Here is a 20,451-nt window from a genome sequence, read left to right as displayed (position 1 = left end):
GTACTGTGGTCTCTTTACCTGGATACCAGAAAAATCCCTGTAAAGCATGCGTGTGTGTGTGTGTGCGCATGTGTACATGTGTGTGTGTGCATGTGTGTACATGCGTGTGCGTGTGTGTCGCAGAGTCCTGGAGCCCCAGCACCTCATTCTCTTCTCCTCTCCACCTTCACAGTGGAGCAAGGTGGGGGTGGGGAGTGTCTGTTCCCCTGGGCAGGACGGACCAGTACGAAACAAACCCACTCAAGGTGGAGGGCATGGAGGGCTCAGGCTTTGGAATGTCACAGCCCCCCCGACCCCCAGTCCCAGAGGCCCACTCCCCTAAGAGGCGGACCTGAGTGACCCAGCCCTGAAAGCTGACTCACCACACCTTGTCAGAGCCACTGGCTTTTATTTTAGGGACCAGGAGTCTCCAAGGAGGGAGTGCCAGGAGGGCCTCCTCAGGCTCAGGTATCTGTAGGGAGGTGCCCGCAGGCGGGTGCCCACGCCCGGGCCATCTGGGTGGCACTGGCAGGGCAGGGCCTGGGTTCAGAAGAAGCCGAGCTGCTGCTTCTCCTGCTGCTGCCTCCACTTGGCCATGCTGTAGAACTCCTCCTTGGACTTCCCAAAGATATCTTGGAAATCAGAGTCTGAGAGATAGGCCTGGGGCAGGGCGGGGGCAGGAGAGCGTGGATGCAGAGGCAGGGTGTCAGCTGAGCCCACAACCCTGTCCCACCCACCCCGATGTGCCATCCTCTCCCCTGTCTCTCTGCCCATCACCCCGTCTGGAACACTCATCTCCCAGGGCAGCCACCCATGGCCCACCACCTGTGGGTCATGCCCTGGGTGCCTGCAGCTCAGCTTTCCCTGCACGAGTGTGGGGACTAGCAGCAGCAGGGGTTCTGAGCACTCACCTCCTTGTGGGCTGGGTCCACGCCCTCCGGCAGGTCCTTGGCAGCCCGGTGCCTCAGCTGCTCCTGGGGCAGGCCCCCGCTGCCCAGGGATCGGGGGCTGCTCTGGTAGCTGCTGCTGCTGGCGCTGCTGATGGTGCTCCGGCTGATGGTGCTCCGGCTGATGGTGCTCCGGCTGATGGTGCTCCGGCTACCGGTGCCCACGCGAGGGCCCAGCTCCGAGAGCGAGCTCCAGCTCTCGGAGCTGTCCTCGGAGCTCTTGAGGGCCCGCAGGGCCAACGGGCCTGCCCTGTCATTGCCTGGCCATCTGGACAGCTGGAAGTTGACGATCTCCTGCCAGGAGAGGGGGCTCAGGCTCAGGAAGCTGGGGGATAGGCTCCCTCGGGAGGCTGCACTGAGCTGCCTGGTCCTCTTGCCCCCAACGCCATTCCTGCCCCTCCGGCACCTGGCTCCTTCCCTGCTCATTCTGGCCGCTGGGCCATGCCAGCCCAGACCCATGAGAGAGTGTGTGTGTGTGTGTGTGTGTGTGTGTGTGTGTGCGTGCGAGCGTTAGTTGCTCAGTTGGGTCCAACTCTTTGTGACCCCATGGACTGTAGCCCACCAGGCTCTTCTGTCCATGGGGATTCTCCAGGCAAGACTACTGGAGTGGGTTGCCATGCCCTCCTCCAGGGCATCTTCCCAACCCAGGGACTGAACCCAGGTCTCCTGCATTGCAGGCAGATTCTTCAGTATCTGAGCCACCAGGGAAGGGGGGCCCTAATACTCACGGCTGTTATCTCAGAGATGGTAGAAACTGCTCCCAGGTCACCCTCCACCACCTCCTTGTAGGACTGGGTGCTCTAGGGGCAAGAATCAGGATGGGAGCTCGATGGAGGGGCAACAAAGGGATCAAGTTCCCTCCACAGACCGGAGGTCCCTGGGCAGGGTGATGATCCCCCTCAGTGTATCAGGGTGGCCCCCTCCTCGTGGATTAGGGTGGGGATGGGGAGTCCAGGTGTCACTCACACTCCATTTGTAGGGGTCCCAGCTGCAGAACCATCCAGTGAAGGTGGGAGGCTCGTGGCCCTGCTTGACCAGCACGATGGGTGTGGCCAGGCTCCTCCCTGCTGGGTGGGTCTTCAGGTACTCCTGGCCCCAGGCCACAGCCTTCTGCTTCCACTCGCTGGCAGCTGCCCCCATCCACAGGAAGATCTGGGCCACAGAGTGGGCCTGGCCTTGGGTGGGTGGAGCTGACCTCTTCCCTCCCAGCCCTGTCCATCAGGTGGTCTCAGGGCTCCCCACACACATCCCAGCCAACCAGACCCACCCAGCAGGCCGGCCACACCCCCACCCCCCCGGAAACGTGCCGGGAGGTTCGCAGGCCTGCATGTATGCAGTCAGTCCACACGTATTTACTGAGTCCCAGTGGTGTGCCAGGCACTGTCCTGGGATGAGGGACTCAACCATGGAAAAGACACAGACAAAATCCCTGCCCTTGCAGAGCTTTCATTTTGCTGGGGGAAGCACAAAAATAAGTAAATTATGTAGAGTATCAGATGGAGAAAAACAAGGCAGGGAGAGGAGTGGTGGTCGTGGTGGTGAAGTGGCAGACGGGTCACTGAGTCAGGGAAAGCCTTACCGAAAAGATGACGTTTGAGCCAAGATCTGAGGGAGTGGGGGTGGGGGATGCTCTGCGCCGGGGAGACACGCAGCGCAGAGGCCCTGAGCGTGCTGGCGCGCTCAAGGAGCAGCCGGAAAGACAAGGTGGCCAGAGCAGAGAGAGGGAGGGAGAATCTGGGCTGCTGGGCACAGGGCTTTGCTTGTGCTCTGAGTGGGATGGAATCCCAAAGGCCTCCCTGCCACACTCACACGGCGTCCCAGACACACACACACGTGGCCACAGCTACACAGACACAACTGTCCATCACCACTCAGCCAGAGGGCAAATCACAGCCACACACAATCACCCACACACAGACACAGCTGCACCTAAACACAGTCATACCGGATGGCACAGCCTGGAAAACAGTGGCTGGAAACGCCACTGCATCCGGCCACACTGAGACGTGATCGCACAGTCGCATGAATACATTCACGCAGGCACCCATACCGTCAGCCAGTTTCACAGTCTCTCTTGCACAGCATCATTGCTCCTGGCTGGTCTGGCCACTTACAGCCAGTTCCTTGACCACACAGCCATTACACACAGCTGTCTGAACACAGGCAAATGCACGCACGCCAACAAATGACAATGAAAACGCAACCATACAAAAACCTATGGGATGCACCCAAAGCAGTCCTCGGAGGGAGCTCCATGGTGACGCAGGCCAGCCTCGAGAAAGCCAGAAACTCTGGAACAAACAGCCTAACTTATTACCTACAAGTACTAGAAAAAGAACAAAATCTGAAGTCAGCACCAGCAAGGAAACAGTGAAGATCAGAGAGGAAATAAATATAGAGATCAAATGCAGGTACACGAAGACACTACACACACATATATATACACACAAGCAATCACCTTATGGCCACTACACACACATCCATACACACACACACATATGCACACACAATCACTTTATGGACACCACACACATATACATATACACATCAGTTCAGTTCAGTTCAGTTCAGTCACTCAGTCGAGTCCGACTCTTTCCAGCCCCATGAATCACAGCACGCCAGGCCTCCCTGTCCATCACTAACTTCTGGAGTTCACTCAAACTCACGTCCATTGAGTCGGTGATGCTATCCAGCCATCTCATCCTCTGTCGTCCCCTTCTCCTCCTGCCCCCAATCCCTACCAGCATCAGAGTCTTTTCCAATGAGTCAACTCTTCGCAGGAGGTGGCCACAGTACTGGAGCTTCAGCTTCAGCATCAGTCCTTCCTATGAACACCCAGGACTGATCTCCTTTAGGATGGACTGGGTGGATCTCCTTGCAGTCCAAGGGACTCTCAAGAGTCTTCTCCAGCATCACAATTCAAAAGCATCAATTCTTCGGCGCTCAGCCTTCTTCACAGTCCAACTCTCACATCCATACATGACCACTGGAAAAACCATAGCCTTGACTAGACAGACCTTTGTTGGCAAAGTAATATCTCTGCTTTTCAATATGCTATCTAGGTTGGTCATGACTTTCCTTCTAAGGAGCAAGAATCTTTTAATTTTATGGCTGCAATCACCATCTTCAGTGATTTTGGAGCCCCCCAAAATAAAGTCTGACACTGTTTCCACTGTTTCCCCATCTATTTCCCATGAAGTGATGGGACCAGATGCCATGATCTTTGTTTTCTGAATGTTGAGCTTTAAGCCAACTTTTTCACTCTCCTCTTTCACTTTCATCAAGAGGCTTTTTAGTTCCTCTTCACTTTCTGCCATAAGGGTGGTGTCATCTGCATATCTGAGGTTATTGATATTTCTCCTGGCAATCTTGATTCCAGCTTGTGCTTCTTCCAGCCCAGCATTTCTCATGATGTACTCTGCGTATAAGTTAAATAAGCAGGGTGACAATACACAGCCTTGACATACTCCTTTTCCTATTTGGAACCAGTCTGTTGTTCCATGTCCAGTTCTAACTGTTGCTTCCTGACCTGCACATAGGTTTCTCAAGAGGCAGGTCAGATGGTCTGGTATTCCCATCTCTTTCAGAATTTTCCACAGTTTATTGTGATCCACACAGTTAAAGGCTTTGGCATAGTCAATAAAGCAGAAATAGATGTTTTCTGGAACTCTTGCTTTTCGATGATCCAGCGGATGTTGGCAATTTGATCTCTGGTTCTTCTGTCTTTTCTAAAACCAGCTTGAACAGCTGGAAGTTGACGGTTCACGTATTGCTGAAGCCTGGCTTGGAGAATTTTGAGCACTACTTCACTAGCGTGTGAGATGAGTGCAATTGTGCGGTAGTTTGAGCATTCTTTGGCATTGCCTTTCTTTGGGATTGGAATGAAAACTGACCTTTTCCAGTCCTGTGACCACTGGTGAGTTTTCCAAATTTGCTGGCATATTGAGTGCAGCACTTTCACAGCATCATCTTTCAGGATTTGAAAGAGCTCAATGGAATTCCATCACCTCCACTAGCTTTGTTCGTAGTGATGCTTTCTAAGGTCCACTTGACTTCACATTCCAGGATGTCTGGCTCTAGGTGAGTGATCACACCATTATGATTATCTGGGTCATGAAGCTCTTTTTTGTACATTACAGTTCTTCTGTGTATTCTTGCCACCTCTTCATATACACAGACAATCACTTTATGGCCACCACACACACATATACAAATACATATAGACAATCACTCTATGGCCACTACACACACACACAGACACACACACAGACGATCACTTTATGGACAAACACACATATACATATACACACACAATCCCTTTACGGGCACTATACACACATACACATATACATATACACACACACAATCACTTTATGGTCACTACACACATACATGTGCACACAGTCACTTTATGGCCACTACACACACATACGTATACACACACACACAGTCACTTTACGGACACCCACTCAGCACTGACATGTCAGCCACAGGCACTTGGCTGCCTGGACTCCCGCGGTCGGAAGGCACCCAGCTCCCCTGCACCCAGCTCCCCTGCACCCAGCTCCACCGCGTGTGAGTGCTAGACACACAGGCACAGTCTCCCACAGGCTCCCCGGGACAGAGTCACCCCTGGTGTCTCACCCACAGCCACAGGGTCACAGTCCTCGGGGTCTCGGGGTCTCAAGGTCACAGGTGCTCACTCACCCGCAGCCTTATATGCAGTCACGTGGCCAGAAACACGAAGCCACACACACTCTCCCCCAGTTAGACAGGCGCAGAGACCCATCCCACTCACACCCCACCCGGGCACCCAGGTGACCGCACCTCCTGCCAGGCGTCCAGCAGCATGACGTCATACTCGTCCAGGTCCTCTTGGCTGAAGAACACTACTTCTGTGAGGACCAGGGGCCCCGCCTGGCAGGAGCACTCAAACAGTCGTGGCTGGAAGTCGCACACGTCCTCAGGGGGCCTGGTCAGCATGGCAGCAGGCTGTGAGGGGCCCCTGGGCCTCTGGCAGCCTGGGCCAAGCCAGCCCTCCGCACAGCACTCCTCCACCACCCCTCCGGGGCTGGGACGTGACGCCTCCTGGGGCAGGAGGTGCTGGCCCTCCTCTGAGCTCCCCCCGTCTCAGGGTCCACTCCCAAAACGCCTGCCCTTCTTCAGGCCTCCATGTGTCAGTGGAGGAAGCTAGGTGATCTGTCTACCCACAGGCAGCTGAAGCACAAGCTGCCCCGTGAACTTCCCGGGGAAGGAGCACCGGGAAGGAGGGGGCAGCTGGCTGAGTGTGGAGGCCGGGAGGGAAGGGAGGGCCCAGGGGGAGTCCTGCTGCCCTGGGAGGGAGAAGCTGCTGGCCCCATCCCAGGCTGGGAGCCCAGGAGCTGCGCCTCAGGCCAAAGGTGAGAGGAGTAGGAGAAGGGAACCCAGACTGAGAGAAGGGACTGCAGAATGTAGGCACTCAGGAGACGTGTGGGGAATAGCCAGGTCCCACAGACAGAGACAGGCACTCTGCTTCCAGAGCCCTGAGAGACCTCACTCTGCCCTTCCTTACCCATTTACACACTACACGCACACTATTCTGGCACACTGCTCACACGCTGTTCCCCCATATGTCCCAGTACCCTGGGGACACCACCCGTGGGAAGTGCAGGGTTGGGGTACTGCGCTTTGCCCCCAGGCCCTCTGCGAACGGGAGGGTCCAGGACGGGACCATGCAGGGAGCACATTTCTCCAGCAGAGGGCGCCACTGCATCGCTCTCCCCAGCATCTTCCCGCAACAAGTCAGCGGAGAGGGAAGGGTGGGGTGGGCTCCTGGGCTCTGTCTAGTTCCCTGTGTGATCCGTAACTAATCACCCACCCTCTTGGGCCTCAGTTTCCTCCCCTCTTCCCAGCCTTGTCACCTCTTGTTGCTGGAGTAGGGCGCCTGGCCTCCCAGAGCCTCCCAGAAGTCGGGAGGCTCCTGACCCTCCAGCACTATCTCCATGTCTTCCCTGGAGATGATGGTGACCACTGTCCGCGCCATCTCACGCTGGTCACCGCTGCAGCCCTGGAAGGCAGGAAGCTGGGTCAGGCCCTGCAGCGGGAGAGGGCCTCACCTCCAGCCCCTCATCCCCCGCTAATGGGGGCCGGGAGGCCTGGGCTCGTGGCCCACCACACGTGAAGAAGTGTCTTCCTTCCTCCCTGCACCCCCGCCCCCAGCTTCTGTCTCCTCAGGAGATCAAGGTCACAGGGACCCTCTCCAGGCTGGAGCACAGGATGGAGACCTCTAGACTTGCAGATCATTCAGGTTTTATGCTGAAGATCAGCTGAAGATCCCCAAGAGACTTGGGGAGGGACGTGGTCCCTGAACGAGGCCAGAAGGAGGGGAGGCGGCCCGGGCCTGGCCTGGCTCTGACCTGTGGACGCCCCTGTCCACCTGTCACGTTATAACTTCCCCCAGGTTCCAGAAAGCACAGGCGGCTCTCCGCCGCCTCCCTCCTGGCCTGTCCGAGGCTGGGCTTGCAGTCAGCCTCCGCTGAGGAATGGACTTCCCTGGGCTGGTGCCCCTGCCCTGGGCGTGGGCTACCTTTCCAAACCAGAGGTTGCAGAGGTTGGCTGTCACCAGCAGGAAGACGTCATTGGAGTTGAGGGCTGAGGCGCGGGCTGGCACCTCCACAGTCCGGGTGTTGTAGCTGTCGGTGCCTTGGATGTGGAAGAGGCTGACGGCGGGTGCCGGGTGCCCCTTCCTGCTGTGGCTGGGGCGCCCCTACGAGAGGACTGGGCCTCAGGCTGAGGTAAGGGCTCCTGGGCTGCCTCCCTCTCCCAGTGGGGGCTGCACTGCCTCGGCACCCAGGGCCCCCCTCATAAAGCTGCCTCTGTTTTCTGGACCCTGTGAGTGTATAGTGGGAAAATCCCCTCAGTGTGGAATAGGGGGCCAGGGCCTTTCTAAATGGATCCCTCACCCCATCTCGGAGGGGTCAGAGCAAGGATCCCCCAGGCCTTAAAGGTGGAAAGTGGTGAGCAGCTGGGTCTGTGTGTGACCCCAGACAAGGCCCCGGCTCCCCTTCTATTTGGCTTCCTCACTGTGCCCCTGTTCTGTGGTTGGCTCTGGGGACGGGAGAGGAAAATGGGGCAGGCAGGGGTCACCCTCAGAGTGCCTGGGCCTCAGAGAAACACCAGGAAGCTGAGGGGCGGTAGGCTGGCCCCTGGCCTGCAGAGGAAGTGCGCAGCCTGGGCATGGAAAGGCCACGGGCACACAGTGGGGTGGGGAGGCCGTGGCGGCAGCAGCGAGGTGAGCCCTACCTGGAAGATCATGAGCTGGCCCTGGAAGATGGCGAGGAAGTGGGGGGGCTCGCTGCCCATGGTCACGTGCTCCTGCACCAGGGCTTCACGGTACCACAGGTCCAGCTCCTCGGCGTTGGCCCTCAGGGCGCTGATCTCGTGTGCCGTGGCCTGGAGGCCCTGTGGGCGGGAGTGGTGAGGGCCCAGCACAGGTCGCAGGCCCCATCCTCGGCTCCTCAGCTTCAGGGCTTGAGGGTGCCCGCCACCCGACTCAGGCCGGCACACCTGCCACAGGTACAGGACGTGCTGGGTGAGGCCCATCCTCCGGTAGGTGTACAGGACAAGGTAGCAGCAGTCAGCGCACAACTGTCCGTGACGCTTGGGGTCCACAGGCCGCCTGCATGAGTCCTGGACGCACCATACCTGGGGAACAGGGGATGGACAGGCACGGGTGGTGCCTCCACCTAAACCAGCCCACTCACCTGTCCAGCCAGGAAGCTCTCTGCAGCCAGAGGCCGGCTGCACCTGTGCAGCAAGGGGCTCCCCCCGAGGTGTGCACCCACCCTAGGCTCTGTGCTCCCCCCACGGACCCCTGGGGCCTACATCTGCACCAGGCTGCTCACAGCCAGAACTCTGAGTTGGTGTGGAGCGCCTGCAACAAACAAGTAGGGAGGACTCCAGAGGCTGCCCCGGCTGCTTCAGGCCACCCCATCCTGAGCCCGCCAGCCACAGCCGGACGAGGGCCAGACAGGTTCTGCACTGCTGCTCGCTGCTCAGGCCAGGGGAGCAGAAGCTGGGCGGAAGCAAGGCCCAGGGGTTCTTGGAGAATTTTCCTGTTCTCAAGTGTCATTTAGAAGAGCAAAGCCTGTTTTAAGACTGAAAGGGAAACAGTCCGTCACACTTAGCGTGATTTCTTTTTCCTGTGGGGAGCCAAGCCAGGGAGACCTCGGTTGAATCCTGGTCACCCACATGGGCAGTGAGTCCACGCTGAGATTCACCTGTGAAGTGAATCTGTAAAGTGTAAATCTTTTCCCACCTGTAAAGTGGAGGTAACAGTGCTCACTTTGATGTAGTAAGAAACAATATCAGGGCATTCTGAGGCCTGACAGCAGTCTCTGGAAAAGACTAGAGGACCCAGCATCCTGCTTCTTGCAGAACAGGCTGACTCCCGTCCCGTGCCTCCGGGAGCTGCACGGCCTCCTGGCTTGGGCCCTGCCCCTGTCTGCCTGTCCCCCGACGGCTGGGGTGGGTGGGTTCGCTCTCTGCCTTGGTACTTGGGGTCTGGGCTACAGACCCCTCCTTCCTGCCTTCCTTGCCCTTATCTCCATTTTCCTGTTTCTCCTTTTCTCTCTCCCGGCTGCCTGTCTCTCCCGGGGTACCCCACCTCTCCCTGACTCCCTTTCTCCTCTCCTGGGCCTTCACCCCTCCCGCTCTGCCCTAACCCCTCCTCCCTCTAGCTTCTGTCTTCTTCCTCTGTCTTCTCCCCCCTCTCCCTCAGTCTCACCCTGTCCTCCAACCTATCATCCCCTCTCCCTGCTCCCCGTCCTCCTATTCTCAGCCTCTTCTCCGCTCATTGCCACTGTCTGTCCATATCAGGGCAAAAGTTGGAGGGAACCTTGGAGCAACAGTATTTTCTCTGACCTTGGCCAACCTTGAGAACTAGCACCCCCTCAAACAGGGCCAGCTGTCCTGTTCCCATCATCTAACAGCACCCCCACACCAGCCTGGGGTCCAGGTAGGACCACAGATCTAGCCCCATTTTGCAAATTAAAAAAAGGAGTCTTCTAAAATACTGAGTCCTGAAGAAATTAAGGGCCTTGACCAGGGGTGACCCAGTAAGTCAAGAGGCAACCCTGCCCTGTACAGAGCCTGGAAGTAGCCCCCAAACCCTGCATCTCCCAGGACATCTGTCTGAGCCCAGGGTGTGACTGTGTTGAAGGCTGGATGTGTGAGGGTGTGATCATGTGTGATGTAGAGTTTGTACAGCTGCATGTTTGCAACTGTGTACCTAGCTGTGAATAAGTGCAATGACAAAGGTGTATGTGTCTATAATATAATAGGTATGGTTGTGTCAAACATACGACAAAAGGGCACAATTAATTGTCCAGATGTTACTGTGCTGAGTGCCATGAGCGTTACCCAGCAAGTGGCCATTGTTGTGTGTTGTGTGTGACAATACTGTCACACACAGTGTGAGCTGGCTCAGGGGCGGTGTGGGTATATGTACACATGCCCCCGAGGGTCCCTGATTGTGTGCGGACGTGCACCAGGGCATACCTGCGACTCTTTAGCAGCCACATGGTTCACCTGAAGACATCTTCACCCAGCCAAGCCAGTGCCCCTCACCTGTACGCTCCCAGAAGCGTCGTCCACCATCCTGAGCTGGGCAGCTAGCTCAGGCTGGCTGTGCAGCTTGCCCACGTCTAGCTTCACCTGAAGCAGTTTACCTGAGGGTGGGACAGAGGGTGTCTCGCCCCGCTCATCACGCAAAAAGCCCCCTCCAGCCACACCCCTCACTCTTCTCTGGGATAGTCTGGGCCCTGCCCCACCCACTGCAGCTCGGAGCTCCGCCCCCTCTCTGGCCACGCCCTCTCACCCATCCCACTAAGGTTCTTGTTCTTGCGCTGCTGCCCAGACCACGATCGGAAGAGCTGCTTGAACCCGGCCGACTCGGCGCCGTCGTCCATCACCTCCACACTGGTGTAGCTCGGGTAGCCCTTGGCCTGGATGAAGCTCTGGGGCGGGAGTTGGGTGAGGCATGTGGCCCAGGGGCCCACTGCTCTACTCTACCCCGCGGAATCCGCGGGGCCAGCTGTGCACTGAGCAGCATTAATTAACTGAGCTCGTGACCCGCATAAGGAGCTGGCTCCGACACTACCGACTTCCCCTAGGTCCCTGAGGACACGCAGGTTCCCCTTACTCCGGGCCTCCGGAAGGGCGGGCTATGACTGCCTTCAGACTCCAGGCAGAACCCTGCCTCCCCTCCTGGAAAAAGAAGGTGGGCCCAGTGCTGGAGAATCCTCAGACCTCAAGGTCGGTCCCCCACGCTCCCTTTTACACATGGCTTCTTGGATGCTCTCTGGTCTTTCCCTGCCAGGGCCTCCAGGGCACCACAAGCCTGTGGCACCCCAGAGAGGGGCCGTGTGTTTCCCTGGATCTTTGGTCAGAGTGTCTCCTCCCTCAGATAGGGCAGTGGGTCTCCAGGCTTGGACCCCGGGACCGGGTTATAGTCTTCTCCATCAGACAGGGCTCCAAGGGCACGAGATATCCCCCTCCTGGCCCCAGGGCAGGACTACCCCTCCCTTTAGACCCCAAGACACAGATGTCTCCCATCCTCAGACCCCAGGGCGGCACAACGACCCTCTGAGACAGGGCCCCAGCCTCACCAGAGCCCTCCTAAAGGCAGCCCCTCTATCCTGGAGGCTGGCCAGGCGTCCCTGCCATACGTAGATCTTGAAGCTGCCCTGGTCCAGCATGTAGCAGTTCTGGGATCAGAAGTGGAGCTGGTCAGTGTGTGGTCCAGACTGGGCTGGAGTTATGGAGTGGGTGGGGATGGCTGGGACCAAGCCTGCCTCACCTCCTCCTGAAGTAGGTCTTGGGTCAATGGGCAGGTCGACAACTCTTGGACCACCAGATCCTTGCTCTTCTGGCAGATTCTAGGGGAGAGGCATGCAGATGTGGGCAGCTTAGCCCCTTCCTGGCCTGGCTCTACTCCAGCCGCCACCGCCCCTCCTGCGTCCAGAGGCAGAAGGCTTGGGGGCTGGGTTCTCCGCAGCCTTGCTGAGAAGCCTTAGGCAGTGCCCTGGCCTTTTCAGGGCCTCAGTAGCCTTGTCTGTACAATGAGTTTCTCAGGAAGGTAGCCGTGCAAGAGTACAGGCTGAGTCTAAGGTGCCTCATGGCCTGCGCCAGACAGCCAAGAGCCTTTCCTAGAGGCCTTCCTAGAGGCACCATGTTACTGCAGTAACGATGGACACACCCGCCCTACCCACTCCCAAGGCCTGCTCACTGGTAGAGGTGGACATTGGCCTTCTGCAGCTCACTCATCCTCTTGCTGGGCATGGCGGCATGCAGGTTGCGCACTCTGTGGCCGAGCACAGCTTCCATGATCTCCATGAGGTCAGTGGCTTCAGCCTCATCATCCACCACACTGACCTGTGCACGACCACCACGCTCCCTGTCCCGGAGGCTGTGGGTCAGGAACAGGCCCTGCAGGACCAGAGCTGGAAGTCAGGGCCTCCCCAGCATGCCCCCTTCACCTCTCAGACATTCCAGCCCAGACCCTTCCTGTCACTGCTCAGCTCTGAGGTGGGGGGCCTGGGGAGGTACCCCCTGATCCTGGCATCCAGGGGTACCCCCAGTGCGGAATCTGGACTCAGTTTGTAGGTGCTTCTCTGCTTCTTGGGCAGAGAGCCATGCCCACTTCTTGGGGTGGCTGGAGGATGGGCCCATGGAGGACCGTCCGTCTCCCCAAGCCCTGCAGCCCTTCGTTCCTGGGGTGGACACTGACCCGTGCCTTCTTGGCTGCGCTGGCCTTGGGCCCATTCCACTGGATCATCATCCTCCCCAGGTCCAGCAGGAAGACGTCACTCTTGTTGAAGCTGTGCCAGGAGAGCTCCACCTGCGAGGGCCAGGGTCAGGGAGGAGACGGGGGGTCGTACTGCCTGGACCCTGGGAAGGGCCCGCAGCCAGCCCCTGCCCGTGTGAGCGAAGCTCAGGTGTGTCACTTGTGTGCAGCTAGCAGTATGTATGAGTGTGGGGTGGTGTGTGTGGTGTAGGTGTGAGCTGCGTGTAGACACGCATCGGTGTAAGCATGTGAGACCTCGAGGGTCACTGTGTGGGTGTGGCTGGGTGCGTCTCTGGGTGTCTGTGACTACAATATGCTTCCTTTCACAGGGTGTCCGTGACTGAATCTGACACTTATCGGCGCGTGTCCACAGCAGTGAGTGTGTACGTGGACATATGGATACGAGTGGGGCTCACGCGTCCGTTTCTCCATGTATGTGGCTGTGTGTGCTCCTGGGTGACAGTGCTTGTGTGCCTGTGTAGGGGACAGTGTGATCTGGGACTGAGGGCAATTGTCACCCCAACAGAGGCACTTTTGAGAGTAAAAGTGGGGGCTCTGAATAATTATGGCAGGCTAACAGGCAAAACCTCGGGCTGCATGGTGGCCCTGCATGAGCCAGATGTTCGGTCACTGAATCAGCGGGTGGCCCTGCATGAGCCTGGGCGGGACTGCCTGTGAGTCCGGAACTGCACAGACAGTAATGTGCACAATTCCGGGGCGCCGTTCATATCGCAGCTGTCAGACCCCTGACTGTTCACCACACTGGATGGCAGGAGGCCGTCTTGTTCTCACAAGATCAGTATTTTCCATCAATATCCTGACGGAAGTAAGGAGCACTCAAGTCTAATTTGCACAAAGGCTCTCAATAGGCCGAGTGGCTCTGGGGTAGCAGTGGGAGAGGCTGTGTGTGCCTATGGGTGGCAATGATGATGTGTATGAGAGTGTGGGGCCGTGCACCTCCCCAGATCATCCTCTCTCTCATGGTGCTGGTTACCGGGGCCACCCAGGTGCATCATCTCGTCCGCCTCACTGTCCTAGGTCTTAATGTGCTCCAGGACAGACGAAGAGACCAAGGGTCAGAGGAGACATGGCAGAGGTGGGGCTGGAAGCCGGGCTCTGCCTTCTCTCTCCTCATCAGGATGGGCCATTGGGGAATGCTGACCGCCCATGTTCCCCTCACTGCCCCACCGCCCTCCCACACCTCCCAACACTCCAGGACACGCAGTCCAGCTGAATCCAAGGTCAGGCGGCATCCCTCGCAGCTCTCACCTCAGTGGCCGACACGTGCTTCCCCCCTCGGATGCGCAGCAGTCGCTGGATGTTGTACACGTTGGTCTCCACATGCTTGCGGGCAGAGGCCAGGCCTCCCTTCCTGTAGCTGAGGAGAGCACAGGGTCCCACATGAGACCACAGACCGCCACGAATGGCAGTGAGTGCAGACACGAACATGGGCACGCACACGTGTGGGGACACACATGCCTGTTTAACATGTATGAACATGTGTGTGCAAGCATATGGGGCAGGACTGTGCATGTGCTTATCCATGTGTGGATATGTGGACACATGCAGGTATGCATGTGGGTATGTATCTGTGTGAGAATAGATGTGTATGCATAGAATTCACATGACTGTGTATGTGTGTGTAGGTGGACGTGAATACTCACTGATGTGTGCCCACCGGTAGGTCGACATATATGGGCTGGCATGTTTCTGCATGTGCATGTATACATGTGTGCGTGCATTTATGTACACAGTATTTACATGTATTTGGTTCAACAGAATGATCAAATACTGGCAGTTTCCTATGGTTCAATGCATTTGGTAATTAAAAACATATTTGAAGCAATTTACAACAAAAGACATATTTATACTGGGCATGGTAACACAAAAGTGAACTCAAAATAAAACTGGGATCCACTCCTGGGTATACACCCAAGAGAAATGAAAAACAAATGTCCACACAAAGATTTATAAACAATAATGGATGGTGAGTAAACTTATTGCAGTAATCTCTTCACGACATATGCAAGTAAAGCCATTATGCTGTACACCTTAAACTGATACAGTACTGTATATCTCAATAAAAATGGGGGCAAAAACTAGCCCAAACCTGTATACCAATGTTCACAACAGTATTACCCGTAACAGCTAAAAAGTAGAAACAAGCCAAATATCCATTAAGCGATGAAAACAAATAAAATGTGGTAGAGGCACCCATGGCATTGTCTAATTCTATTTAAGTAAAATCTCCAGAAGAGATAAATCTAAACAGACGGAGGGACGGGAGTATGGGGGGAAGCGGGGACTGATGCTAAAGGGTAGGGATATTCTTCCTGGGGTGATGAAAATGTTCTAAAACTGTGGTGATGGATCACACAAGTCTGTGGATATACCATAAATACTGAATTGTGTATTTTATATGGGTAGGTTGTATGGTATGATTTCTATATATATAAAAAAAGCAAACACACCCCAACACACCCCACACACTGTGATGAGGAAGCCAGTTGCCCCAGCTGCCAGCCACCCCACAGCTTCTGGCCCTTTCAGCCCCCTGCCCGTCTCACTCACATGATTCCCGAGCGGAAGTAGCTTCGAAAACAGGCGGACTCGTGGCCTTGCACCTCGCGGTGCTGCACGGCGGCGCCGCCCAGCGCCTCGTTCAGCTGCTGCAGGAGGGAGCCCGGCGCGCCCTCCGCCCCCGCTCCCGCCATCTTGCCGATCCAGTAGTGCAGGTCTTTGGGCGCCCCCGGCGTGGCCTTCAGGCGCTGGGGGACCTAGGGCCCGAGAGTCTGCGTGTGTGTGGCAGGGGGCTGAGGCCCCAGGGGCGGGCGGGGTGGGCTGGGGCCCAAGGGGGAGGAGGTAGCAAGGGCTGTGGGGAGACTGGTCAGGTGCTGCCACAGGTAAGAGAAGGAAAATGAGGAGGGAAGGGCAAACAGGTCTCAAGGGCGGAGCAGCCTCCTTGTGGGATGCGATTCCTGGGCTCCCAGCCTGCCTCTTCCCAGGGTGGAGCTTAATCTGCATCATCAGAGCCCCCAGTGGGCTGTGCCCCTCCCCCTGCTCAGTCCCCCAAAAGGCTCACGTGCTCACATGCAGAACGACATAGCAGTGCTTCTCAAAGAAGTTCCCATAAGCCGGCTCGGGGACTGGCACCATCTGCAGGTTCTGGGAGAGGAGGGTGCCTCGTGAGGACTCAGGAGAGCCCCTCCCCCGACCATGACCCTCTGGGGTCGGGGAAGCCTAGTCTCGGAGACCCGAACCCTCTCTGCCACCAGCTCTTCTCTCTGGTTGTGCTGCTCACCTCAATGATCCATATGTGGAGGTCCCTGTGACTCTCAGTGTTAGGGAGGCCCCACCTGGGGTCCATCCTAGATCAGGAGGGAGTGAGAGAGGAAACAGGAGCTGGAGTCCTCAGGCCCGGGTTGCCCACCCCCTTCCTCTGGGCTCCAAGCAGGAGCTCTCCCCACCCACAGCTCTCCAAAGCCCCTTCATCATGGCCTGTGCCCCTTATGACGAGGGCTGCATAAACACAAGTGCCAGAAAACCAGGACAGGTACTGCAGATGTCAGCACAGAGGCTTTGCAAACAGGGACCTAGCTTGTGGTCTGTGTTTGTGCTCTTGAAAAAAGGCTGAGCTTGGTAGACAGCGATAGGCTTTGAGTCTATGGACCACCCCTGCCAACAGACAGTTCAAAACAGACAGATGTAGGATCTGCAGCCAGAGACAGGCACTGTGGATGGTGATAGGCTTGCAGAGGGTGAGGGCTCTGCTCAGTAACAACAGGTGCTGCGGGCAGGGACAGCCTCTGCCAACAGGGACACAGCTCTTGAATTAAGACAGAATCCTGTAGGCAAGATAGATAGGCTTTGCACATAAGGCAAATAAGCGAAGGTCTTTCAGATACCTGGAAGGTGGCTGTGCAAAGAGACACAGCACCTGCAGAGAAAGGCTCTGTGTACAAGCACAGGCTCTGCAAACAGGGACAGCTTCCTGAGACCCAAGAAAGGGATGGAACAGGCACAGGTTCTCCTGACAAAGATGAGTTCTGTCGACAGACACCACCTTTGAAAGGACAACCTGTGTGAAGAGACACAGACTGTGCCTGGGGAAATTCAGACAGGCTGGACAAACAAGCAAAGGCTGTGAATGCTGAGAAAGGCTCTACGAACAGTCCTGGGTTCTGCTGGTATGGAGGAGCTTTTCAGAAATGGGGAAGGCTTTGCAAATCTTTGTGGATGGGGACGAACTCTTAAGACAGCGACTTTTTGCAGAAAGGACAGACTCTGAAGATATGAACAGGCACACAGATAGGCAAGGCTCTGCAAACAGGCCCAGAGTTACCAGTCAGAGATGTGCTTCTCAGACAGAGGCAACTCTGAAACAGGCTCTCTAGGCATGGTCAGGCTCAGCATGCAGGGACAGCTACGGGAAACAGCCTCAAATCCTGCACACAGGGAGATGGAAACAGGCTGGGCAAGCTGAGCTCTGCTGAGAGACTTAGGCTCTGTGAAAAGACACAGGCTCTGTAGACAAGGCTGCTAGAGACAGAGTCTTGGCAGACAGGGAGAGGTCTTGCAAGCCCACTCAGGCTCTGCAAACAGACAGCCTCTGTTAACAGTGACGTCTTTAGAAAGGAGCCAGCTGGGAAATCAGCTCTGTGGTCCAGCACAGATGCTCCAGACGTGGGCAAGATATTGAAACAGGGCTGGGTTCTGTAGAGAGCCCAGGTTCTGCAAACAGGGACAGGCTTTAGAAAAGGATGAGTTCTAGAAACAGGTAAAGACTCCATGAATAGGAACAGGTCCTGTTAAAAAGTTCACATGCAATTATTAGGAATAGACTGTGCAGGCTGACATGGGCTCTGCCAACAGGGATGGGCTCTACAGAAAGACAGAGGTGTTCACAGACACAGTGCCCCCTGGTGCTGAGAACTCTGTAGGAGTAAAGCCTGCAGACAGAGTTCCTATCCAGGCAAGTTCAGATAGGCCGTGCAAATAGGCAAAGGCCCTGAAAAACACCCCAGACCGTACAAACGGGGCTCAGGTTCTGCAGATAGAACCTGGCTCTGAAAGAGGAAAAGACTGCAAGCAGGACACAGTCTAGAGACAGAGGTACTTCCTGCCAAGGGAACAGGTTCTGCTGACTCAGACAGGTGCTGAAAACAGACAAATCTTTGAAAACAAGGATAGTGTCTTTAAGCAGAAAGAGATGTCCCAGCCAAGGATGTAAGACCAGCTCTGTAGACAGGGAGAGGTTTGCATGCAGGGCAGCTTTTGCAATTAAAAAAAAAAAAAAGTATCTTGTCCATGAGGAAAGAGGGACAGACTGTTTAAAAAGACTCAGATTCTCCAAACAGGCTTAGGATAGAAAGAGGCTTGGCAGAGTAGATGAAGATTCTGCAAACCCAGGACAGACTCTGAACGTTACAGCCTGACTCTGAAGAAGGTGACAGACACTGCAGCAAGTGATAGGCTTAGCCAACGCAAGCAGCTTGGGTAAATCAGGCCCAAACACTCTCACATTCTTGATACACAGCTGAACGCTTACAAACAAGCCTTGCAAACAGACTGCAACAGCCACTGGCTCTCCAAACAGCAACTTTGTTGTGCTCCATGGTTCCCAGTGCGCACAGGAGAGAGGAGGGGAATGAGAAGGATCTGGGGAAGGAGCCAGCTCCGGATCTTGTTGCATGTCTGCAGGTGATTCTCAATGACCTCAGGCTTCCCTGCACCCCTCCTTCAGAATCCCCTGCCTGAGATTTGTCATTGCTTCACTGGTGGAAGTTCTTTTGACCTCTAAATCCCACCAACTGCAACTCTTCCTTCTTGCTGCTGCTTTGCCTCGTAGATCCAGAAGTCCCTTCTTTCTGAACTTCTCCCCTCTCGTGGCCCTGGTGTGGTGTTCACTCCTCTCCCTTCCCCTCCCTGCTCCACTCCAGCGTGTTGTATCGCAGGAGGAACAGCCTTGACTCTGCATGGCCAGGGGGAAAGGAAGTGGCAGGGGAGACAGAGTTACAGAATCAGAGGCATAGTGTGATGGGGGCCACAGAGAGCGGCCCACATTCCTTAGGTGTTAATCCGGGCCGGACCCAGGCCCTGGTGAGCTCACACCGGGAAGCAACCAACCCTCTCAAAGAGGGCCAAGGCGGCCGTGGATGTGTGTGGGGCGGGGAGGGGTGGAGGAGGGAGCCGCCCGGGGGTTCCTGTGGGGCTAGAGCTGCCTCCTCAACCCGAGTTGGAGTCCCCGAGTGCTCACCGCCTGGTCTCCCTCTCTAGAGCACAGGATTCCGGGGCCAGGGGCTTCTCATTTACTGCCGGCTACCACTGCCTGACACCCTGAAGGTCCATCAGCCCATGACTGCGGAGGGGAAAGTGGATGGAGTCACCAAGCGCTCTCACTGCTCCCAGAACTGCCGTGGCAGTGCCGGCAGTTTCGGGCAGACGTGGTGACCGTGTAACGGTGGTCTCAAGCAAAGGGAAACACGCAGTGAGGTCAAGGGACAGGCGCAGTGACATTCGGCGGTGACGGGCAGAAGCAGTGACTGCTGACAGCGACCAGGGCACAGGCAGGCAGTGACGAGAGGGACAGACCAGGAGCTGTGACTGGGAAGCAGCGACAGAGGGACAGGAAGCCTGGCTGGCTCAGCAGAGGGGCCACCAGGGCTTCCTGTGGGAGCAAGTTGGGACCGGGCTGGTTTCACTGTGGGGGGACAGCATCACCCCCAAGGGGCTCGCAGGGTGCCCCGATACCCAGTGCTAGCCTGGGGAGTCACACGCTCAGGCTCCCAGGGCCTGAGGCTTCATCCATGTCACCTGTCTTCCACGTGGGTGCTGGGGGGTGGAGAAGGGGTGCTCAAAGGGTGGGGGCCCTCTCCCCCCAGCACCCTCTTCTTCTTCCCCCAGGTGGTCCCTTCCTCCCTAGGGTGCCCCTTCGGACCCACAGGCTCTCGCACCCAAGCATGTCCCCTCTTCCCCTTCCATCACCTGCCTTGAGTGGGGACACCCCCCCCACTCAGTGCCCTCTCCTGCTGGAAGCCCCTTTCTCTTCCCTGGGGGCTCACTCTGTCCCCCCATGGCCCTCGTTCTCTCTCAGATGCCCAGTTCCTCCTCTGACTTGCTCTTCTCTCCTGGTGCCCCCTCCTTCCCTGGGTGCCCCATCATCCCCCACACATCCTCACTCCTCTGCGCCCCCTTCTCTCGTGATTCCTCCGCCCCACTGTGTATGCTTCTCCCTCCAGAGGCCCCTGTCTGTCCTGTGGGTTCCCCTCCTGTTCAGGTGCTCCCTTCTCTCCGTGGGGTCCCCTCATCCCCCCCTTACCCCTGCCCCCGCCCATCTTTACCCAGAGCCTCCTCTGGGTCTGCTGCCCCTTGTCTCCCCGGGGTGTGAACTTCCTCCTCCTGAGGCACCTGTGAAGGGGCGGACTCCGAGGTCACTTTGCCTGACTTCCAGGAAGTGAGGAGGGGCACTGCCTGCTGGAGTGGGAGGAGGGGGGAAGGCCTGGGGCCCCCCAGGGTATGGACTCTAGGAGACAGACACCCCCATCCTGCAGAAAATCTGCCACTTTCTCCCCTGCCCCCCACCCCCGCCCTGACCCCGCTCCACCCAGAGCTGCTGTGGTTGCAGCCTCCCTGCCCCGGCCAGTGTTCTCACCTGCTGGCCAGCTCCGCTGCCTCCCCAGCTCTGCTGGCCCCTGGGCAACC

The 20,451-nt window shown here is 56.9% G+C and overlaps 1 protein-coding gene across 6 annotated transcripts; it reads right to left on the bottom strand.

The window, feature by feature from the left end:
- Window positions 1-368: 368 nt before the first annotated feature.
- VILL (villin like) lies at window positions 369-20,433 on the bottom strand. Of its 6 annotated transcripts, XM_042235858.2 has the most exons (22): window positions 20,402-20,433; window positions 20,091-20,157; window positions 19,007-19,417; window positions 16,052-16,118; window positions 15,841-15,915; window positions 15,322-15,527; window positions 14,020-14,128; window positions 12,694-12,804; window positions 12,193-12,392; window positions 11,764-11,842; window positions 11,573-11,671; window positions 10,783-10,921; window positions 10,533-10,633; window positions 8,472-8,609; window positions 8,208-8,366; window positions 7,492-7,671; window positions 6,827-6,972; window positions 5,754-5,898; window positions 1,893-2,078; window positions 1,655-1,726; window positions 891-1,220; window positions 369-639 (listed from the first exon to the last, which is right to left on the bottom strand). In XM_042235858.2, the coding sequence occupies exons 4-22, from the start codon at window positions 16,115-16,117 to the stop codon at window positions 526-528; spliced, it is 2,655 nt and encodes an 884-aa protein (XP_042091792.1). In that variant the 5' UTR covers window position 16,118; window positions 19,007-19,417; window positions 20,091-20,157; window positions 20,402-20,433; the 3' UTR covers window positions 369-525. The 6 variants fall into 6 exon arrangements, with proteins under 6 accessions (XP_042091792.1, XP_042091791.1, XP_060258063.1 ...); XM_042235857.2 differs by lacking the exon at window positions 19,007-19,417; XM_060402080.1 differs by lacking the exon at window positions 19,007-19,417 and having other exon boundaries at window positions 891-1,217.
- Between the last annotated feature and the right edge of the window lie 18 nt (window positions 20,434-20,451).

The sequence above is a fragment of the Ovis aries genome, chromosome 19 (genome assembly GCF_016772045.2).
Source record: "Ovis aries strain OAR_USU_Benz2616 breed Rambouillet chromosome 19, ARS-UI_Ramb_v3.0, whole genome shotgun sequence".
In the NCBI taxonomy this organism is placed as follows: domain Eukaryota; kingdom Metazoa; phylum Chordata; class Mammalia; order Artiodactyla; family Bovidae; genus Ovis; species Ovis aries.
This window is presented reverse-complemented; position numbering and strand designations above follow the sequence as displayed.